This window comes from Dermochelys coriacea, chromosome 16 (genome assembly GCF_009764565.3).
Source record: "Dermochelys coriacea isolate rDerCor1 chromosome 16, rDerCor1.pri.v4, whole genome shotgun sequence".
Classification (NCBI taxonomy): Eukaryota; Metazoa; Chordata; order Testudines; family Dermochelyidae; genus Dermochelys; species Dermochelys coriacea.
In genome coordinates, this window is record NC_050083.1 from 8,550,448 (window position 1) to 8,572,865 (window position 22,418).

Here is a 22,418-nt window from a genome sequence, read left to right on the forward strand (position 1 = left end):
CCCTCTCTGCTTCTCATCAACCCAGATACCATATTTACATCAGTGAAAGGTGAATGCATATTAATGAAAGGTGCAGAGATGAGTCATACAAATTACTTTCATTATTATTGAAAATTTTATGCAATTTTTGGTTGTGTAAGGCCTAAGTCTCCTCTCACCTACACCAGCTTTACACCGGTGTAATTCTGTTGACTTTAGTGGAGTTACTCCTGATTTACACATTGTGAGAGCAGTAACAGATTCATACTGGTTAACAGCCCAATACATGAGATCACCTATTAGCAGTAATTCCATATATTGTTTTTTGTGCATTGTTTTGGACATAACTTTTGGAATCCAAGAAACACAAGTGCTCATGGCCTTGAGTATCTGGGCTATAAAGTCAGGTTTTCACAGCTTTCACAGGGCAACGTCTGCTCTTTCTGATCATGTACAATGGACATTTGGGTCTTGCAATTTGTTCCAACCAGAGGAGTGAGTAAAATAAGCAAAAATAAGTTGTTCTAAGGACAAATGGGAACTCCTGAAAGCAAATGATAGCATGGTGGCCCTGAGACTCTCACTAGAAAATCTGATCATCACGAGACATTTCCAGGCATGATATGTTTAGCCAAGCTTTGATAAGCCTCAAGGATTAAGGGTGCTCATGCAAAAGAGTGCAGACATCCAAGCCCTCACTGGACACTGCAATAGCACTGGCCTATATGCCTCTCTGCAAAGAAAGAAGTAGCATGGAAACTGATGAATGAATTAGAAAGGGTACCTGTTGTGGTGTTAACAGAAAGGGGTTTGGTCCTGTAGCCCTGAATCACACCATAAAGGGTGACAGTGTAGGGCATGTTAGCCTTGAGGCCAGTAACATTCACAAAGCGTAGGCTGCCCGAGACTGTGAGATTCCGAGCTTCTTCTGGATTGTTAGGCTCCTGCACCTGAATGACAAAAGTCTCATAGGCTCCTTCTGCGGCTGTCCAGTTGAGTTGGAAACCATCCCAGCTAACCTTCGGTACTGCTAACTTTCCGAGCTCAGGTTCCTCCTCTGAATAAGGACAGAGAGTCAATTAGTTACTCAAATTACAGATTAAAGTAACCAATAATTGGGGTGCTACCTGATGACTTTCCACGCTAATGAATTTCAGTTATAATCAGTGTTCCTATAGATGCACTATAACACACACGTCTAGATTTATGACAGGTTTCAGCGTAGCAGCCGTGTTAGTCTGTATCTGATGAAGTGAGCTGTAGCTCAGGAAAGCTTATGCTCAAATAAATTTGTTAGTCTCTAAGGTGCCACAAGTACTCCTTTTCTTTTTTCTAGATTTATGTCTGTCATTGGTAACTCAGTGGAAAGCTTCCTTCAGAGACTTGGCAATGCAGAGCCGTACAATAAGCAGAGAGTAACAATAATATATAAGAATCATTTTAATACTATAATATTTCATGTAGGAAGCAGCTTTGGAGCTTAGAGCATTTTACAAACATTAATTAAACCTCCTTGTGAGGCAAGTCAGCATTTCTAGAACCATCTTACAGCTGCCATTAACAATTCAATGTTTGCTACTCTAAAGTGATTGTGATACTGCTGTATTTCCCATTCCAAGGTTCGACAGAAGTTCATGTAAGTACCGGGGCTGTGAAGTTTATGTTTTTAATGGGGTCCACTTGAAGCAAGGTTGGTTTTGTTTGTTTATTTTCAAATAATCAATTCCTAATTCAAAATGACAAAGAATGAATAGTGCTTTCTTTGCCCGTACATGCCCATCTTTAGAGATTTGCCCTAATTGTGGTTAACACAAGTTTAATGAAGGCAGATAACAATAACTTCTTTAAAAAGACAAGCTTATTATTTCAAAAGAAGAATCTCAGGGACAAGCTATAGAAAGCCCTCCTGTGATGAGGGAAGACAAGTGACAGATATTAAGTTTTTCAAAGTCACACTGGAAAATAGCACCTTCTTATCTGTTGGTTATGCATGGGGAATCTCCTCTTTTAATCTGTGGCTAACTTTCAGACTGGGCTCATTCCATAGCTCTCTTCTCTCTTATTTGCAATGGCTGAAATCAAGGTAAAACAGCTGTAATACTGATGACAGGGCCTGATTGTGCAACCATTACACAAGTTGCTGAGCACTTACTCGTGAGAGATGTTCCACTAGGACCTGATTTTCAGTTATACTCAAGGTTCCTTTAAGCCACATTGGTGGAAGGTGCTTTAAAGGTGTGCACACATTTTAAGGCAGTTTGGTATAAAGGGGCCTTAGTGTAAATGAGAACCAGGCCCAATGAGATTACTTGTGTAGTTGCTTATCATGTAAAGTAAGGGTTGCACATAGTGTATGTGTGCTTGCATGTATTGCATGCCCTAATGCATACAGTATGGGCCTAATTTTCAGAAATGCTGAGCTGTCAGTGGGAGCTCCCATTGACTTAACTGGATTTATGAATACTAAGATCCTATATCTCTGTATAGGAAAGTGCTATCACTCATGTCCACTGAAGCACCAACCAGCTGCCTCCCATCTCCCTTTGACCCTCAAGAGATGACACTGTACGGAGGAACTTTTCAAATCAATGCTGCTCAAGAACTTTGCACAAGCTGTTTTAACAAAAATAGGGATCAGACACTCGTTATAATATAATGCAAACGGGAGAATGCAGGTTGGAAAAGAAATCAGTGATCATTTGATGGCAGTAGAGATAAATAAGACATTCATTCAAAATCAAAATACACCCCCCGCACCTCCCTCCCCCGAAAAAATAAGTAAAGTCACAGCAAAGTCTTTCAAGGAAAAACATAATCTGTTTTGCAAATGCCATAACAACTTAAAAGCCATTCAGATTTCCCTGGACATAACATTCAATTTCCATTCTCTTCCAAGATGCAGGCTCACAAAAACACTTTTCCTTTCAGTTTCCTGTTCAGGGACATGCATGTCTGATCTGGAAATGCATCCAACTCCCATCATGCTCTCCTGTTCTCATATAAAAATCATGCAATGCACCAATTCCAATTGCTGGGGAGCTCAGCCAGCCTCACCAGTAAAGCCTTGACCATACATGACAACAGAGATGACAACGACATGGGGAGTGAGATGAAGAGATGATGTTTCTTAGGTTAAAAAAAAAAAGATATAACACGTCGTAGAAAAAGATGAGACTGTTCTAACCATTCCCATACCAGTGATTTTGTTACTGGTACGTGGACAGGGAGTATTGCTAGTCTATTGTCTGTTTCTCTAGCTGTACATTTGCATCTTGGTACCTGATCATTAGTGAATTGCACTCAGAGTTTACACAGTTGTTTCCTTTTACTGTTGTATTGTTCAAGGAGAAATGAATGTGCTAAAGGAAAATAAGAGGCTGTTTAAAAACTCTGAAAATCCCCACTCACAATGTGTTACAATCTTTTTTTTCCCCCTTTCAGACATCACCACTTCCATGGAAACACTGCCAGATACTACCTCCTTGCAATCTTCCTTTTGTTTGGCTCACAATCCAAACAAAACCCAGCCACATATCCTGCTATTTCCATGTGTCTTGTAAATAGCCGATGCATCGAATCCTCTCTTTGCATGCAGTTTGTAAAGGGAGAATCAATGCTATGTCCCTTCAAAAGCTGGATGGGGAACTGTCCATGCTACATAACTCATTCCAAAGCAACAGGAGTTTTGTCCCATGCAGAAAATAGTTTCAGAACGAAGCCATCTCTCATGAAGCCTGGCATTTCTGCAATGGAACCACAGTACAATATGAACCCCAGAATGTCAAAGCAGAAATGAGAACATATGGATAACAAAATCCATAGAAAATACCTGTGGCAGCTAGAGCATCCAGTGACTGAGAGAGCTGACCTTGAGTGCTTCCACGGAGATTAATCAGGTATTGTGTGCCAGCTGTGAGATTGATAAATTCTGTTTCTCGTAGGTTTCCAGGCACAAAGATTTCCTGAGTCCTGTTTAAACTGGGCAGGCTTTTCAGGGTGATAAAGAACTGATCAAATAACACATCTTGTGCTGCCCAGGATACTGTAAAACTATTGAAAGTCCTGCCTGTTATTTTAAGGTCATGAAGTTGGGCAGTGGCTTCCAGGGTGGAAAAATCAGTGGGTACTGAAAGCAGAGTGTGAGAATCAGTGCTTGGGTTTGTTAAGTAACTTAGCTCAGTAGGTGCTGGGCTGGTAGGATTAAGTGTTGTTTCGCTGTCTGATTCTCCAGATGCTGTGACTAGATGTGCTAAACAGAGGTAAATCACAAGTTAAGTTTTCCTTATTCAAAAAAAAAAAAGGCAAAGAAACCAAATGATGCCTAACGTCTGAGCAAGGTTAGTTTCTGCGGTTTGCATTAAAGATCACTAGATACAGAGAAAGCAGATGGAGTAGCTGATTGTTTGGAGACTGAATCCAGGTCATAAGCAGAGGAAGCATTACAAAGCATAATGTCAGTCTCATACCAGCCACACTCAATGGTAGCTCTAGAGCATCAATCACAATAGCTGGCAATTTAAGGACACTAGTTTTCAGTAGAGATACAGGGCCCTCAGTGTAAATCAACATAGCTTCATTGACTTCCATGGAACTATGCTGATTTACACTGGCTAAGAATTTGGCCCTCAATCTCTTAAACATGCCTTCTATCCACACAATATGACAGGTAAAACTGCTGATGGAAACCAGAAATGGAATGCATGCAAGGACTGCAAACATATCTAAGACAGACTGAGAGTTCAGATATAGCAGTAGCATTGCTAACTTTCTTCCTACCCTAAGAAAAACAAACTTGGAGCTGTTGTCTATCTGTACACATGCCTCATTCTTTAAAAAAAAAAAGTGAGCATTCTTTCTTTAAAAAAACAAAGCATTCTTTCTTCACAAGACAAAGAGATGAGCCAGCACTTGCTCTGTGCATGGGTTTCCATGCTACCCAAGAGTAACATGCCTGAGACCACAATCAGCCTTTGGGATTCTGAGCATTGCACAGATAAGAGAGAGAATGCCCATCACAGTTGGAGAGCAACAGGCAGATAACTTTTCTGAGACTTCAATTAGCCATGCAGCATTATCTCTTCATTAGTGGACTAGCCACATCATTCCACACCGAAAGGGCTGCCCTTCTTTCTTGTTTCAGTGGCATTCATTTAAAAGTCAGCGAGCAGCCTTCCATCACCAGGTAGATCAGCATGGGTACATATCCTCGATTCAATATCTGTCTCCAAACTGACAAAATACTAGCATAGCACAAAAATGTTTGCAGAAGAGAAAGAACAATTAAAAATATCTTGAAACAAAAGCCAAAAAATAAAAAAAGCGATATCTAGAAAATACATTTCCAGCACTCATGTAAAGAAATTACTTTTCTGCTGATCTTCAAGAAATCTGAATGCCTATGGAAACAATTCACTTATACTGATCATGGATCCGTGTAACTCTATTACTGACTTAGATATAATTCCACCTGATTTACTCCAGTCTGAGACCAGAACCTATATACTGTATAAATGAAAGGCAGTAGCTTTATTACCATGATAGTACATTACCTACCATGAGCACTTCTACACTAATTCCCATTTTGCCAGTGAGGATACTGAGTTAGTCTATAGCTCTTAACTGGCTTTATCAGAGTCATTATGTTAATGTGACACCCATAGGGGAGAAAAATTGAGGAAAGCATGCAACATCTAAGCGTTAGCCTACTACGGGTCTGTGAACTGCAATTACACAGGCTGCATTCTGCCAAGACTTGTCACCCATTCTTTTCTAAGTATTTGTGGCAACAGCAGACTCTGAGGAGCGTTTTAATTGAAGGCAAATGCTGCCTAACTGTTGACCACTCTACATGCATGCTGCTAGCTAACATATATTGTAGAGTACATCCAACTATATAGACATGCACTGGATACATACACAGAGCATCAGAATTAGGAGAACAGCAAAATTATCCCATAGATACGGGGTCCGTTATGCAAATTGAAATGGAGATCGTGGCGACATGCAGAAAAGAATGCACAGCATGGAAAGATGTGTGCGGGAAAGGCAGACTGATTTTATACATCCTTTTGCACTTGTTGCAGAGATAAATGCATAACTGAGGGGGACCGGGTGAACATTAGAGCTAGTTGACCATTTCTGAATTTCTGAAATGTGACAAAATTTCACAATTCAGAAAAAAAGGAGAAAGATTTCAGTGATATTTCCACAAAATTCTAGCCCTCCCCCTATTGGTTTGAGAAGCTTCAAAGTTGATCAAAGGTTTTCAATTGCCCAAATATAAAATTTTTGTAATTCCAAAATAAAAAGGGGAATTTTTGGAAAAAAAGTGACAGTTTTCTTCCTTTTTTTCTGTCCAGCCCTACAGAAAATGACTCCATTTTAATTATTTATTCTATTATTTGCAGGCAAGGACTTAATTTGTCATGCAGTCTGCTACTAATAGAAAGAAGGATGGTGGAGTATGTGATAACTCCAGTGAGTAACTCACATGAATGGGACACCTTTGCAACTAGTGTTGAATTCTGGATCTAACTATTACCAGTAGGTTAAACATACTGGGCCAAATGCTGCCCTTAGTTTTCCCCATGGGATTCCACTGACTTCAGTTGGAGTTGCAGGGCATAAATTGGCCCATGCCATGCAGGTAAAGCTACACTGTCATATTATTTACAATCATTTTATTGCAAAACTAGCTAGGGATACTGTTTGAGGGTTTAACAACAAAGACCCACAAAGGGGAAATGAATGGATGATAAGTAGAGAGAAAACCTGATTAGCTCCAAACTAACCCATAATAGAAAAATGTATGGCTTAGTGTTCAGACAAAGAATGGAGACAGAAATGCAAAATAGCTGGATACATGGAAAACATCCAGGTAATGTAGCTAGTGATAGCTATCAATATATAAGAGATTGTTAACAACTAGATGAACGGACAACAGAAAACGTAAGTAACAGATTGACTGTTGAATAACAAAGTGAGTGTGTGGCAGAGACATGTGAAGATAACAACATTTAGATAAATGGACAAAAGAGAGACAAACTAGCAGCTCTGGGTGGATGGGTGAGAGCCAGAATGGGTGAGAGCCAGAATGTCACCTAGTAGAGAACGATGAATGAATAGCAGACGCACAGGAATTAAACACATGAAAGGACATTTGGATGGACAGCAGATAAATTGCCATGAGAATTCCTTGTCAAAGAGGAATACTTATATTTATTATCCTGAGGGTAAAAAATTCAAATGGAGGTGTCCCTTTTATACATATAGCTTATTCTTTCCTATATGGATGTTCTTGGGCCTTCTAAAGGAATTCCATTTTAATTCCTCGCTAGTACTTTCACTGCGAAGAACGTTAATGTCCTGCCTGGAAGTCGGATTTCTCTGGATGCTTGGTACAGAGCTGGGAATGTTCCTTTTTACTATTTCTTGTTTCTGTCTTTTGCTTTATTTATTGGAAAGAAGTGGCCACAATCAATTCAGTGCCAGGACTCCCATCAACCCAAGTTCTATGCCTCAGGGATCTCACCCTCCCAAGATAGGATTTCGGCATCAGGGTCAACCATGAAACCTCCATCCTATTTTGGGCCCTCCATTTAAATATCCTTCTCTTCTGTCTCAGCTAGATGGTTATGCTAGCTTTGTACCATTGGAGAACAACAAAGGGGAAGTAATTGGTGGCCAGGATCTGATTTAAGGTCTTACTTGTGGTAGATTAATATACCACAATGGCTACCATTAAAAATTCTGTATTGCCAGTAGTCACTAGATACTGATATCTGCAGTACCCATTTATGCCTCTGTTTTAAACAGGAATCAGATGTGGTAACTGTGTAGCATCTCTTGGCAAATTACTTTTCAGTGATAACCACTGCAGGTTCCTGTCAGGCTGACTCACCTATTCATTGTTGATAATGTCACTTTGAGCTTGGGAAAAAGTGGACACAACTTCAGACAAGCAGAAGCCATAAGAGAAAGAAGGATTGACACAGAATATTGTCAAGGGTCCTCAGCAGATAGAAAGAATCTTCTTTAGTCATTCAACAGAGTAGGAAGCTGCCTTCTCCAAGTCATGCTCCCATTCAGCTCTTGACCTGTAACTCACTTCCAGAGACAAGAAAGCATCTCATCCAAGACATGCCAGTAGTCACTGAACAATCTGTGCATCGTTGCAGAGGAATGTTAAGCGGGCACTCAGCTATTATAAAGTCCATTCATTTATTTCCACATGCCACTCATGCGTAACATATTACTGTCCCTCCTTCTCCAGCATCCACATTACGCTGCTCAGACACCGCTCCAGAATTGGAGCAGGGAGAAACAAAGATGCAATCTGACTGCTCAGTTTCCTCAAAGCTGGGCTATGTGGTTACACTACAAATTGACTCTCTGCCTCCATAAATATATTTGGAAAGATATACTGGAGAAATGGCCTTTCCAGCTAATACATGGCTTATTCCTCTTTGCTTCTCAGGTCATTCTAAATTGCAAATATACCATGATCCTAGGTGGAACAACTAACAAAGTGGACCATGATTAGGGACCCCTTAGTTAATAACTGAAAGGATGTACCTGTTGTAGCCACAGCTTCAAGAGGATGGGAGCGCTGTCCTCCAATCATTCCATACACCTTGATTTTATAGGATGTGTTAGCCTGGAGGCCATCAATCACAGTGCCTAAGTAGTCTCCAGGCATGAAGACTTCTGCAAGGGGCCCAGCTGCCACTTCCTTGTACTCCACCACAAAACTAGTGTAGGCTCCTGAGTCCGCCTTCCACGAGAGACTAAAGCCATGCGCTGTCACATTGGAGACCACAACATCCCTCAGCGTATCCTCCCCCATCCCAGAAGCCTCTGAGCTCCAAGATCCAGAGTACTCATCTGGGCCAGGAGTTGTCTCCCACTTTAGATCTAGACTATGTGTGGCTATAAAGAAACAAACAAGCAAAGGGTAGAATATGAAATACTTAATTCCTTCCTTTTTTTCAAAAGAACAAAAAAGTCAATGAACTGTGCACTTCATACTTATTACCATCTAAGCAGATTTTGAAACCAGGACCTTCAGCACCAAAGGACAAACCTCTACCACATGAGCTAAAGGATCCATTCCGTAACTTGGTAGCAGTAGTTGACTGTTATCTACTAATGGGCTGGCCACTGAAGGAGATTGTGACACACACTCTTTGCCAGCGTGCTACACAATTTGCAAAGATTCTTAATTTGTGTGTGTGCGTACGTGCAAAGGGGATGGGTGTTGTTTATATTCTCAGAGGGAGATTGAAGAAAGTATGAGGGAGAACCAGCCAGACATACAACACATAAGAAAATAATGTCTTCAGCTCAACAGGAGCAATGCCTATCTTACAGTATTTCAGTAGCAGATAATTGAAAGATGCAAATAAAAAAACCCTGCAAACCAAACCAAAGGCTCCCTGACCTCTGCAGGCCTGACTGAACAAACAGAAGTCAGGGAGGATTAAGGAGAAAGACTAAAATACACAACATGGGTAAAGGAAGGGAACTTTGAAAGCAAATACTCCCTGCCCTAAAGCAGGTTGCACTCTATAAGCTGCATGTGAATCGGTTTCCCTTTTTTTTTTTTTCTCCCAGTGCGGAGGACAAATCTCTCTTTTAATGAATGAGTGTTTCCAAGCTGTGCACCTGGGTTCTTCCGCTGCATCCTTCCTAGAACACAAAGAGCTAGTTCGGTCCTACTCATGCTCCTGGTGCCTTTCATTTGAATCAGATACTCTCTGCTCCCTGCTGCTCAGAGCAAGCACTCCCCCGCCGACCCATGGTGAAACTACGCAAAAGCCATCTCTTGCTGTAGGCAGAGTGTAAGAGCTAACAAGATTTGTTTTGCTTGGCCTGAGGCCTGGAGGATCTCACACACGCTGGGACATGGACGGAATAATGAAAGCAGCAAGCCCCCAGTTCACACATACACAAGATCTTATTTTACAGCTCCTGATTCTTATGCATTTGGGATGCATCCATCCCCAGTCAAGGGACAGATCCCAGAGACAGGTTACATCAACTAGTGCTGCTGCATCTCTGGTGCTTCAGGAGCTTCTCGGTTTATTCATGGCCCAGAGCAAATGCTTAAAGAATTACACTGGTTTCATGCTTTTTTTTTAAAATATCCCAAGAAGGTAAAGAATAAGGTTTGGGGGGATTTGATTCTGATGCTAGACATGACTAGCTTGTGAAACTCCACATCAAGTTCCTTCTGATGTATGTTGTTTAAGCCTTTTCACCCTCTATATGTATTTCTTGTGAGGGTCGGAAGATTCTTCAAAGAGAAGGGGGAGAAACAACCCTGGAAAGATCAAAGCTTTGCTCATCCCTGTAGTGTAGACCTTTAGCTTTGTTCTGTGTGTCAGTGCCTGCTGTGTTTTCTCCCAGTTGGCTCCTGGCCTTATTTATTCATCATACAATTTACTTACTGTTGATGTTTACAGCATATGAAATCTCAGCTGTCTTGAATTATCCAACTCTATATACCATTTATAGGTACAGCTGGCATGAAAAATACTATGGAAAATAAAGTTGGGTTGGATTGGATTGACTGTGTGGCAGCAGACTAAGGTGTCTACTTCAATTTTCAGACTTCACAATACCAGGCAATGTTCTCTTGTCTACAACTGCTAATTTGTAAGATCTGGGATTTTTTGCATGGTTTGTACTGCACATGGAATTGAAGGAAAGAAGATGAAACTCCGAGGCCCAGATCTTCAGCTGGTGCCAACTGATGTAACCTCACTGTTTTCAGTGTAGCTCTGCTGATTATACCAGGTGAGTGCTAGCCCACAATATTTAAACATAAAACACCCTGAAAACATGTAGGAGATGATTATCTTTTACCCTAAGACCATAGCCTGACATAGCCCTGTCTCTGGGCCCCATTTACACACAGAACAGTTCCTTACTCAACAAGAAGTCCCACTGACTTCAGTAGAAACTCCTTGAGGGATAGGGTACTGCTCAAGGTGAATACTGGTGGACGAATGGGCTCTCTTTTATCGAGTAGTGTAGCAGTTGTGGTATCCAATGGATTCAACGGACTGAGACTAACATTAGGACATCAGCTTTCCTCTGCGATTGAAAGAGAAAAATGGTGATAGGCAAAAATGGAATTGTGAGGGCTCCAACCATGTTTTGATGCTTCCAGTGTCAAGAAAGGCTGCAATGAAAATTCATTAAGGTGGTGGTGGGGAATGTTAAAGGGGTGTGCTGTTAACATCTTTGTCCCCCTTCTTTGATTGCTAGAGTGCAGGGAAACAAAATAAACCATTAGACCGACACACACAAAATCGTCCAATTTAAAGCAAAGAACAAGGTTGTACATTCCCTGCTGGAGAAGAAGTGTAGTGTATTGTGTGGATCTCCTTAAGGGATAAGCAAGCACACAACAGAGGACATGGAGAGAAACAAAGGGATAAGGAAAAGGCATGGCTACACCTCAGTTAGGCTTTCACACTAGACAGAGAGAAACCAGGTTTTTACAGCCAGCTGACGTGTTCAACGCTGCTCCCCAGCAGCGTCTTGGAAAGCCGGTGACATGTTGTTTGGACCATCTCACATGCTCTTTAAGAGGATCTGACACAGTGCACCCATTCAGATGCTGTTACTTACCAGTAGACTCCTTCACCATTGTGGGTTTGCTCTTGTGCCTGCCTTTCTCTGCCACTAGGGTGATGGTATATTCTGTACCAGCCTCCAGCCCTCGCAAGAGGTAAGAGGTGCTATCTGCTGGTATCTCAATTTCATTCTTCCTCCCAGAGGGGATAATGTAAGTGAGGCTGTAGCGGTCAAACTTGGCCAGTGGTCTTCTCCAGCGGAGGGAGAGGGTCGTTTCAGTGTTATCAGTGACCTCCAAGTCCTTGGGGTTATCCAGATCTGCACATTAAACCACAGAGGTTATTTATACATCAGAATTTTTTCTGTTCCTCAGTGCAGGAGCTGTGTAGTGCCATGTGGGTATTCTCTTAGCTAACTGCAGAAAGAGCCATAATTACTCTTATGCCTTAATAGATTCACTGTATAATGATAGCCTGATTTCCCTTTCTATGTCTTTCAGACCCAATTCCTTGGTCTAAATAGTAGCAGGTAAAGTTCCGCTTATGTGCAAACCAAACTGAATCCAGATCTCCCTCACTAACATTCATTTCAACAGGGTTGCATGGAGGAGAGGCAGAATCTGACCCCCTCATTTATTCATTTTTTAAAGACATTCAGTTTCAGCCGTAATTCCAGCATTGAGCCCGTGTGATGAAACTAGAGCACAGGTTCTCAGCCTGGCAGTCATGGGGAAAGTGGGTACCACAGTCAGGTATCAGGGGGTTGCAATCACACTACCCTTCCCACAGTGGTAACGGAAAGGGGGATACCAGTATGGAAACAGGTCTGGGTACAAAAAAAGGTTGAGATCCATTGAACTAGAGCAAGTTTTTAAGAAGACATCCAATCCCGGTTAAAAGACTCCCAGGGATGGAGCATTTGCCACATCCCTCACTAAGCTGTCCCAATGGTTAATTGGACTCACTATTAACATTGTATATGTTTAGAACTGGACTATACCATATTTTGTGGGCTTCTTTCTTTTCCCCAGCAACAACATTCACTTTTAGTGGAAGAGACCACAAGAACTTCACAATTTACGAGACATCTACACTTGGACCCTAACTGGGACTCTTGAACAGTTCCAGCTTTCTTTGCTCTTTCCCCCTGGGTGGCCAAGAGAAAGGATCATCTCACCGGTTGCAGCATTCATAGTAGCGGGAGTACTTTCTCTGTCCTGCTTCACTGCTGTCACTCCAATGCCATATTCAATTCCAGGCCTCAGACCTACGGTGAATGTGTAGAGGTGTGTCACTGTTTAGGGATCGTGCTAGATAAACGGTTTCTTGGTTTTGTTTTTAATAAGAAAACTGTAGTGGCGTGGGATCTTTCCTTTTCTATGAATATTAAGAGCCAAATTTTCAGGCAGTCTCTGGTGGGCCTCCAATGTGGAAGAAAAAATGGTTGCATGCACAGTCAACTTGATGATTTATTACTATTATCATTGCATTACCTGGAGACTTCAACCAAGATCAGGATCCCTGTGTGCTAGGCACTGTACAAACATATAAATAGTGAAAATTCCCACCTCAAAGAGATTATGATTTAAATAAATGTAACCTGCACGAGTGTGCAGACTTCCATGTTGAATGTGAAAATCCCAACTGCCTAACTTGCAGGCAAGAGGTCAACTTGCAAGCATAAAAAGGTGTATGCTCACTTCTGCAAGCACATGCAAAAGTAGCATGGAGAGCCCGAGACCTGGTGTCAGGTTTTTAAAGGTATTTAGGTGCCTGGAAATTCAGAGAGATTTCAAAGTTACCCAAAATCAACTGCCATTGATTTCAAAATTGATTTGAAAATGCCACTAGGCGCCTATCTGCCTCTTTAAATACCTTTAAAAATCTGGCCCTCAGACTGAAAAGGTGGCTCCTGACAGGAACAAAGACACAATGTTCCCAAGTTAGTAAAAAATGAGAGTCTCCTGGTATGTAAATCATCTTCAAAGTCTTTTACATCCTGAATATCTTCTCTACAACAAAAGATTCAAATACTCTTATCCCAATCTGCATGGATTTTGGGGTGGTTTTAAAGTCTCTTTCATATATTCACATTTCTCTTCACATCTCTCCAACGTGACTCTTTCTAGTGCTGCATTTTTGTAAATTCTTTGTAATCCATTCAGAAGCTACAGTCTTTACACTAAGTGGGTCTCCTGTTCCTCTGTTGTGCAGATATAATTCTTTATGTCGGGGAAAGATCCATTCATAGTGAAGGAAGATCAGATCTCTCTAGATAGCTTACGAGACCCTAATGAAAACAATGCTCTTATTGAATATTGATGCAATTATGTTGTGATTATATAAATATTATGGTGGACTAAGGCACCAGCTGGGGACATAAAATAAAGCCCAAACTCTGGTTCAATTCAAGATCCCTTTATTCATGGCTAGTTTTATTAACCTAAGATTTCAAAACAGTCAACAGCTGTGAGGGGAGAGGACAAGGCATTATCCACGCAGTAGATTCTTCTTTGTTTTTAGAGACCTGCCCCAGACCAACCATGTGACAAGCAGGTACCCGGGGTCTATTTGTAACCCCGTACATGCCTTTACACCTTGCCACAGTGCATCATGATGATAGGAGGTCAGATCTCCAGATGGTTACTGGTGTCAGTTACATTAACAACAATCTCAATTTGATCCTACCTGTGAGTGTAGCCTTGGTTGTGGCCTGGTTACTCCTTGGTACAGTTATCTCAGCATGGTCTCCACCTGAGATGGGAGCGAACTTGATTCTGTAGTTATCGATGCTGGCTTGGCTGTTCTTCCACTCCAAGGTGATACTGCTGTCTGTCTGAGACAGGCGCTTCAGGTTCTTCGGTGCGTCCAAGTCTGAGGAGGAAAAAAAGGTTTTCTCTCTCAGGACAGAAGGAATGGCATATGGTACTATCTACAAGATAATATCAATTTTCCCACAGAAGTTACCATTTCAAGGAAAGCAGACACTTCCTGTGAAATATTTTCATTTCGTTTAATCGAAAACCCAATTTTCCGTCACATTAAAGGTGTGATGGGAAATTGTTGACCAGCCCTGAAATTCAGTATTCCAAAGATACACTTCAACCCCGGCCTAAAGGAGTCTCATCTCTTGGAATGAAATAGGAATTTTATCTAAAAATTCCATGAGCTGTCATAATTCACTCCCATAACGGACTCAAATCCTGCTTTGGTGAAACAACTCCATCCTCGGGGAAAAAGAAGATTTCATTCTCCCTGTTCCATTTATTCCCCAGCATTGTCATATGGCTCCATTAACAGATCCAAACCATGACTGCATGCTAAAATGCACACCTTTTACCAAAGCATTCCCAGCATAACCAAAGGTGAAACTGAATTAAAAACCAAAGCAGGCAGAGATTCCCAGGACCCAGGAAGGAAAAAAAGAGAGTTCTTTTCTAATCCACAATGGATGTAGGCAGAATAATGCATCTGTTCAGAACTAGACACTGTGGTAATGGCAGTTATAGGAAAACTTTAGATCAATAAACACACAGGCAGGCAGATAAGGTAGGAGGAACACTGTTTGGTGGTGGTGATGGTTGGGGAAACGGGAGATTCAAGGTAAAGGTATCTAAAGTCCTAAAGGATTTGGGAACCTAATTTCAATTTTCAAAAGAGATGCAGGCACTTAGGAGCCTAAGTCTCTTGGAAAAGCAATGGGAGCTAGGTTCCTAAGTCACTTTAAAAATTTTTACTCATCTTCCATAAACCTCTATGACTGTACAGTGCTGTGGTGGCATAACAACTGTGAAGTGAAGCAACATGCTACAGCTAATTAACCTGGATGACTTGATGGTGATTGGAGTAGAGCAGAAGACAAGAAGCTATGACCATCTCTGAACAAGCTCTTTACCTGTGACAAAGATTTCCTTCACAGGGTCGCTGACCATGTCCCCGCGCCGAGAGATCAGCATCAGCTCATACTCTGTGTGTGGCTTCAGATTCTCAATGGAGTACTGGCTTTCATCCTCAGAGAGGTCGATGGTCGTCCTGTCCCCTGGAACATCCTTTGGTCCATAGGTGAGCTCCATGTCATCAATTTCAGCCAAAGGTTTGAACCATGTGATTAAAGCTGTGGTGTCTGTCACATCTCTTGCCTCAATCTGGCTCGGGCTATCAAGCTCTGTTAAGGAAAGAGGAAAAACCATGAATTTTCTGATCCCATCATAGAGAGATCAAATACAGTCTGGACATTGACCCTTAATAGTTGAATCAAAGCAAAGTTCAAATGCGTGGCTCCTATTAGCTGAAACTCATCTTCATGTCGACTTCCTTATGGCCCTTAATGGTCTACCGATGCAGATGGAAAGTGCTGTGTTACACAGGAAGGAAAAGGGATGTATACTGAGCCAGTCCTGCACCGGCACAGCAAGGCTAAGCAGCAGTCCAAGCAAGTTCTTCAGCTGCACAAGGACTCCTGCTGGTGCCAAGTAGTTTCCATGTGGTGGGTTAAGGATGCAGAGCCTGTTTCACTTTGTTGCACTCTATGAATGGGAATAAAGCATATGCTGGCCCACAGCCAACTAGAAGAAACATCTCCTTTCCTCCCCAGACAGGTAACCCACTCATTCCTTGTGTCAGCTACTTCAGTTCTTCCCGGCTATGTGTTTTCTTCCCGGCTATGTGTTTTCAAAAGCGGAAACTTTTGAAAGTGTGGCTTGGTTTGCCTCTAGTTTAGCATCTCCACAGAGTACACCAAATAACAGAATAATACTTACTTGTGGTAAACACTCTAAACAACCCAGGTCCTCTGGTTTTGTTTTTCACTACATGCAGGGACACGTTATACTGTTGTCCTGGTGCCAGACCTGGCTGCATATATGATGTGTCTGCTCTCTTCAAACTGTTGGTTATGTCCCCATTATCTTCCTTTTTCTGTAACAAACAAGGCACTTGGTTAAAATTAAAGTTGGACTAACTGATTTTTTATTCGTCCAAACTCTAATATTTCCTGAAGACAAATTGATTTTAATGAAGTTTTTGATGGGAAGGTTTCTGAGGTCCATGGAGGGACTCTCCGGTCATTTCCAGGGAGACAGCACTGAATCCAAAAACAGACCTTTTGAAACAATTCCATTTTGTGGAAACATTGGAAAAGTTTGGTTTTCATTCCAATGAGGAACAAAAATGAATTTTAAACCCTCAAAAGTTATTGTGAAATAAAATGGGCATTCTCTGGCCAGCTCTAGCTCGAATGCAGCATAAAAGGAGCCCAACACTCTGCACGTATACACCGAGGCATCAAGGGATGAGCTTTTTCCTTACCATATTTCGGAAGATGAGCTCCCAGCCGTCAAATGAAATGTTCAGAGGATCCCACTCCACCTGCACAGATGTCTCCCTGATGGATTTGAATGTCAGACCTTCAGGAGCAGGCAGATCTATGAGGAGAAACAGCAAGAGGGTAGCTGCATGGGCCATAGCGTTCCCACAGATCAGAGAACTAAGTATTTACAAACGAGTACCATGGTAAAAATCACTGGGGATGTTTTGAGATACTCAAAGATGCTTACATAGTACTGTGATGGGTGCTATAGATAGATAGATAGGCAATTAGTACAATGAACAAACACATGGTGGACAAATATCAAAGGTGGGTTCTGTAGACGGATGGATGACTTTTTTTCTGTCCCCAAAGATGCCAGAGTTAATTTGGGACCCAAATGATAGGAAAATCTATCCACCATCCTGACTCCTCCCTCCCACCTCTCCAGCCACAAAGGCGTTTTAATCATCCTTGATTTCCAGACCCCCAAAAAATGTCCACCACACCCACAGATATGTTGGTGCCTTTTAAGAGACATGCATAGCTATGTACTTGCCAATTTACCAGTTCTGTGGTACACTGCAGCAGTACATGTTAAAGCAGAGATCAGACTTTAGCCCCTTCTATTTACAGATGATAGTTCCCTTCCATAGAACCTTTCCAAGCACAGTAATTAGCACATTCATGCAATAAATCAAATAAATTATATATACCCACAATGCCTTTGCTTTCTTAACTGGGCCAATTGGAAATATATGAGCATATTTGGGTGGCAAGACTGAAACATGAGGATAATGAAGAGTGAATGCACTTATTTAATCTGGCTTTGATGGTGCACATTACTCTTAAAAATAAAGCATAATATTCTACAGCAACAGCTTATAATAGTGTTATTATAGGGCTAGAGGGCCACTGGTATAGCATAGTATGGTATGGCATGCCTTACAAGAGGCTGAACCTTGCAGGCATTGAGATATAGTAAAGAAAGGTGAGACAGATGTGCAATGAAAGTGATTTGTACTTGGAAGCATTGAAAATCCAATTAAAATAGTATTGAGCCAAATGCTTTTACTTGGATGCATGAAAACGATTTTACAGGTGGAGTCCCAAAGCCTTAAACTGTAGCCTGTCATGACAGTAGACAGCGTTTTGGTTTACAGGAACCCAATGATATTCAATGGAAGGCCTCATGCAGAGCAGGAAAGTTCCAGTACTGTAATTCTATTGTTTTGAAGGCATACTATTGCAAGAAGAGATTGGAAAAGAAAACTGAGGAGACTCTGGCTTGGTCCAGACTTTAAGTGGAATACAAAAGAGAAAGAACAATAAAAAAGAAAAGTCCCAAAGAAAAGAAAAGAGACAAGTAAATGTATATTAGGGAGCAGAGAGATGGTCAAATATAGAGATTTGTATTTATTTTAAACTCACAGGTTGCCACCCTGGCACTGATTGGAATACTCTTCTTGTTCTCTAGGATGGCAAATACACGGATAAAGTATTCCACACCAGGTTCCAGTTCACGGATGGTAGCAGATGTCTTGTTTCCAGGCACCCTGAACTGCAGTTCTAGGCCACCAACACTGGTAGGAATATAGGTGATGAGATACTCATTGACTAGATTCTCATTCTTCCATTCCAGATTGACGGTCTTATCTGTCACATCTGTCACTGTCAAGTCGCTTGGAGAGGACACTGCCAGGGGGAGAAAAAAAATCAATGGAGACATGAAGACAGTGGTCCAATTTCTGCTGTCACACCCATATGCAACCACTGTTCATAGTACTACACCCCCCACCCCCAATGGCTGATGCACAGAAGTTTATAAAGCCACCAGAGCTGCCTGTTAGGGGACTTAGTGATTTATCTCAAGTGCTAATGGCCCATGAGTTTACTGCTGAAGATCCTGGGTTCAAATGCTACTGTCAGCTTGGTTGAGGCCAGCTATCTGGAATTACTTCCACAATTTCAGAGGAATTATTCCAGATTTTCGTGGGTGGGAGATCAAACTATGACTCAGGATTCTTCTGCTGGGAGGAAACTGGAGGAGATAAAGAATTGGAAATGTCACCACAGGGACAGCAAACGGAACACAGCAGGGTTTCATAGCCCAAGAGTTACAACTCCTATCGGAAAAACAACAAGGAGGCCTTGTGGCACCTGAGAGACTAACAAATTGATTTGGGCATAAGCTTTCATCGGCTAAAACCCACTCCATCAGATGCATGGAGTGGAATATAGGTGGGTTTTAGCCCAGGAAAGTTTATGCCCAAATAAATGTGTTAGTCTCTAAGGTGCCACAAGGACTCCTCTTTGTTTTTGCTGATATAGACTAACATGACTACTCCTCTGAAACTCCTATAGGAGTGACTGAAAGTTGTCTTAAGGGCCATAGGTTGTGCTAACAGCAAATGACAAAACTCCCAGTGCTGACTCAGCTTTGCTGACCAGCAAGTCAGAGGGGACGGGAGCCAAGACTGCCCATTCCACAGGTTGATTTACTCCCAAGGAGCAGTCAACCAACTGAGCTCCTTGGTCTCTCCTTGCATGGTGCCAAAGTGTGGCATGCACTCTGTTCTGTACACCAGCTGTGCTGCAGATGCAAACCCTCACTATCCCAGTTCAGCACAACAAGAGGTGTCAGACTTAGGAAACTTGTCTTTAATCTGCAACCTGGCTATCAGAAATATACAGAACTCAGGCTGTCAACCTTTGAAGCCTTTAGCCTATACTCCAGTATTCCTGGAGGGCCACAAGTCTTAGCTCCCTCTACACTTTGTAAAGCTACTTCCCTTAGCAAATCCAGCTGACTCCCTAGTTCTAGGACTCTTTACTTTCCCCATGGCTGAGCAGATGTATCTGAGCTACAACCAGTACAGAAGAATACAACAGAAGAAGTTTCATGGGAAAGTAAAAGTGCAGGAGGCATATTGCCAGCTACTTGTAAATCACTGCATAGCCACTGAAGTCCATGGGAATTGTACAGATTTATACCAATTGAGAAACATAGCTACAGTGTTAGCCTCGCCAGCCTCTTGGTCATCAAACTATTAGACCCAAGAAGAGTAGAGATGACAAGAATTCTGGTCACCTTGGCCAAATGCTGCCTTAACCCCAATGACTTCACTGGGGTCATTTCTGGTTTATACCATCGTAAACAAGCTCCGAATCAGACCCCGGCTTTATAAAAAACCCCTTAAATCTCCATTCGCTAACGGACAAATAGAAGGTAATTTAAGGGTGGTTGGCTGGCTGAGACCAACACTAAACCCTACCATTGGAGCAGTCATCCCCTTCGTATCCATCATCACAAATGCATTGTCCATCAACGCAGCGGCCCATGTCATTGCAGTTGTTGGGGCAGGATCGCTCACCGCAGTCCACTCCTCGAAAGCCCTCGTCGCACAGGCACTGTCCGTTGATGCAGCGCCCCCGGTTGTTGCAGTCACTGGGACACCGCTGTTGGCTACAGTCGATCTCCGTGAACCCACTGTCACACTGGCACAGCCCGTTGACGCAGAGCCCCTGGTTGTTGCAGTCATTGGGACACCTCAGCTCAGCACAGTCCTCCCCCATGTACCCATCGTCGCACACACACTGCCCATTGATGCAGCGCCCGTGCTCATTACAGTTGTTGGGACACCTCAGCTCTCCGCAGTCCTCGCCCACAAAGCCCTCTTCACACACACACTGCCCGTTGACGCAGCGCCCCCGGTTGTTACAGTCGTTGAGGCACCTCAGCTCTCCACAATCCTCGCCAATGAAGCCCTCATTACACACACACTGCCTGTTGACGCAACGCCCGCGGTTGTGACAATCATTGGGGCACTTCAGCTGGCTGCAATCCTCACCCGTGAAGCCCTCGTCACACTCGCACTGCCCATTGACACAGCGGCCCCGGTTGCTACAGTCACTAGGACACCGCAACTCACTGCAGTCTTCGCCCATGAAGCCCTCCTGGCACACACACTGCCCATTGATGCAGCGGCCCTGGTTGTTACAATCTTTGGGGCACTTCACTTGGCCACAGGCGGCCCCAGCAAAGCCCTCGTTGCACACGCACTTCCCATTGACACAGCGCCCCCGCTTGTTGCAGTCCTTGGGGCACCGCTGCTCGCTACAGTCGTCGCCCACAAAGCCCTCATTGCAGATACACAGCCCATTATTGCAGCGGCCATTGTTGTTGCAGTTGTTGGGGCAGGTAAGCTCCCCGCAGTCTTCCCCGGTAAAGCCCTCCTCACAGTTGCAGGTCCCGTTGACACAGCGGCCACGGTCGTAGCAGTCATTGGGGCAGATAAGCTCGCCGCAGTCTTCACCTGTGTAGCCTTCGTTGCACACACACTCTTTCTCCACGCAGCGCCCACGGTTATTGCAGTTGTTCGTGCAGAGCGGCTCACTGCAGTTCTCACCGGTGAAGCCTTCATCACACACACACCGACCGTTCACACACTTTCCATGCTCACTACATGTCACCGGGCAAAGCTCTTCACTGCAGTCCTCACCGGTGTACTCCTCAAAGCACAGACAGACACCATTGATGCATTTGCCTTGGTCACTGCAGTCATTGGGGCAGGTGAGCTGGCTGCAGTCCTCCCCAGTGAAGCCCTCATCACAGATACATTTCCCATTGACACAGCGGCCTTTGTTGTTGCAATTGTTCAGGCATTCTGGTTCTGAGCAGTTGGGTCCTTTCCAGCCAGGTTCACAAATGCAGCCACAGTGCTCAGTGCTGTAGTTCCCTCGTCCACTGCAATACGGTGTGGTGTCCACTTGTCCTGTATCAATGAATCAGAAAACTCATTATACCATTATACCTAACAAGTTGTGGTGTGTATCACAGAAGTTAGACACACAAGATTGTTACTAAGACCACTCTGGTACTGCTCATAGGGGATGGGTCAGGGTTACAAAATTTTATAATCTTGTATAAAATGGCAGGGATAAGCATCCACTGAACTCAAGGACAACTGTTACCTCTTCTCTTAAAAAAAATGGTAACGGTGGCAGTAGTGGGATGGTGCCAATGTGGATAGTGAGCTTGGATTCGTGGCCTGCTCACACAAATATCACATAGTGATTAAGCGTTGGGTGAATCTCAAAACATTTGGCTTGAATAAATATCCAAAAGTTTTGTGTAAGATTAAACCCTTCAGGTTTGGGTTGTGCCACATATACTCTGAAAATGGCTTCTCACTCTTCATTCTGCTGCTCTGACAGCCCCGACAAAACCCAACAAGAGCAGAGGTATGTTGAAATTTAAGAAAAGAGATAAGGTAAGAATTTTTTTAAAAAGACTAAAATTTCTATAATACTCAGTGATTACAGGAGCTTCAGTTTTGGGCCCCCAACTGAAGACACCTGAATGGGGCTTGATTTTCAGTGTGGTTGCTCAGCATTTTCTGAAGATCAGGTCTCATTAAGGCATCTTAAAGAGCCAAAATACATCCCTGTTTCCCTTGTAAATTTTAATTCACTGACAACTCTTTAATCACACTAACAACAGGGAAGAGCTGCTGCCAATTACTGCATTTTGTAGATTAGCAGATATGTCC

General features: G+C 42.8%; 1 protein-coding gene and 1 long non-coding RNA gene across 23 annotated transcripts in view; one reads left to right on the forward strand and one right to left on the reverse strand.

The window, feature by feature from the left end:
- Nucleotides 1-13,923, forward strand: part of LOC122456936 — a 41,912-nt gene extending 27,989 nt beyond the window's left edge. For 2 of the 3 annotated variants that reach the window (XR_006276116.1, XR_006276114.1), the window contains 2 exons: nucleotides 3,421-3,875; nucleotides 8,456-10,545. This is a non-coding gene — a long non-coding RNA (uncharacterized LOC122456936). Of the gene's footprint in view, nucleotides 1-1,031; nucleotides 3,876-8,455; nucleotides 10,777-12,592 lie in introns of those variants that run through there. The other variant, XR_006276115.1, reaches the window with a different exon arrangement.
- Nucleotides 1-22,418, reverse strand: part of TNC (tenascin C) — a 107,324-nt gene that overhangs the window by 33,949 nt on the left and 50,957 nt on the right. For 6 of the 20 annotated variants that reach the window (XM_043499082.1, XM_038374612.2, XM_043499083.1 and 3 more), the window contains 11 exons: nucleotides 20,142-21,641; nucleotides 18,298-18,561; nucleotides 16,869-16,984; nucleotides 16,322-16,478; nucleotides 15,457-15,726; nucleotides 14,250-14,435; nucleotides 12,739-12,828; nucleotides 11,617-11,880; nucleotides 8,554-8,907; nucleotides 3,809-4,228; nucleotides 764-1,036 (listed from right to left, as the gene is read on the reverse strand). In XM_043499082.1, coding sequence (XP_043355017.1) covers nucleotides 764-1,036; nucleotides 3,809-4,228; nucleotides 8,554-8,907; nucleotides 11,617-11,880; nucleotides 12,739-12,828; nucleotides 14,250-14,435; nucleotides 15,457-15,726; nucleotides 16,322-16,478; nucleotides 16,869-16,984; nucleotides 18,298-18,561; nucleotides 20,142-21,641 — 3,894 coding nt within the window. The remainder of the gene's footprint in view (nucleotides 1-763; nucleotides 1,037-3,808; nucleotides 4,229-8,553; nucleotides 8,908-11,616; nucleotides 11,881-12,738; nucleotides 12,829-14,249; nucleotides 14,436-15,456; nucleotides 15,727-16,321; nucleotides 16,479-16,868; nucleotides 16,985-18,297; nucleotides 18,562-20,141; nucleotides 21,642-22,418) is intronic. The other 14 variants (XM_043499092.1, XM_043499094.1, XM_043499093.1 and 11 more) reach the window with 4 other exon arrangements.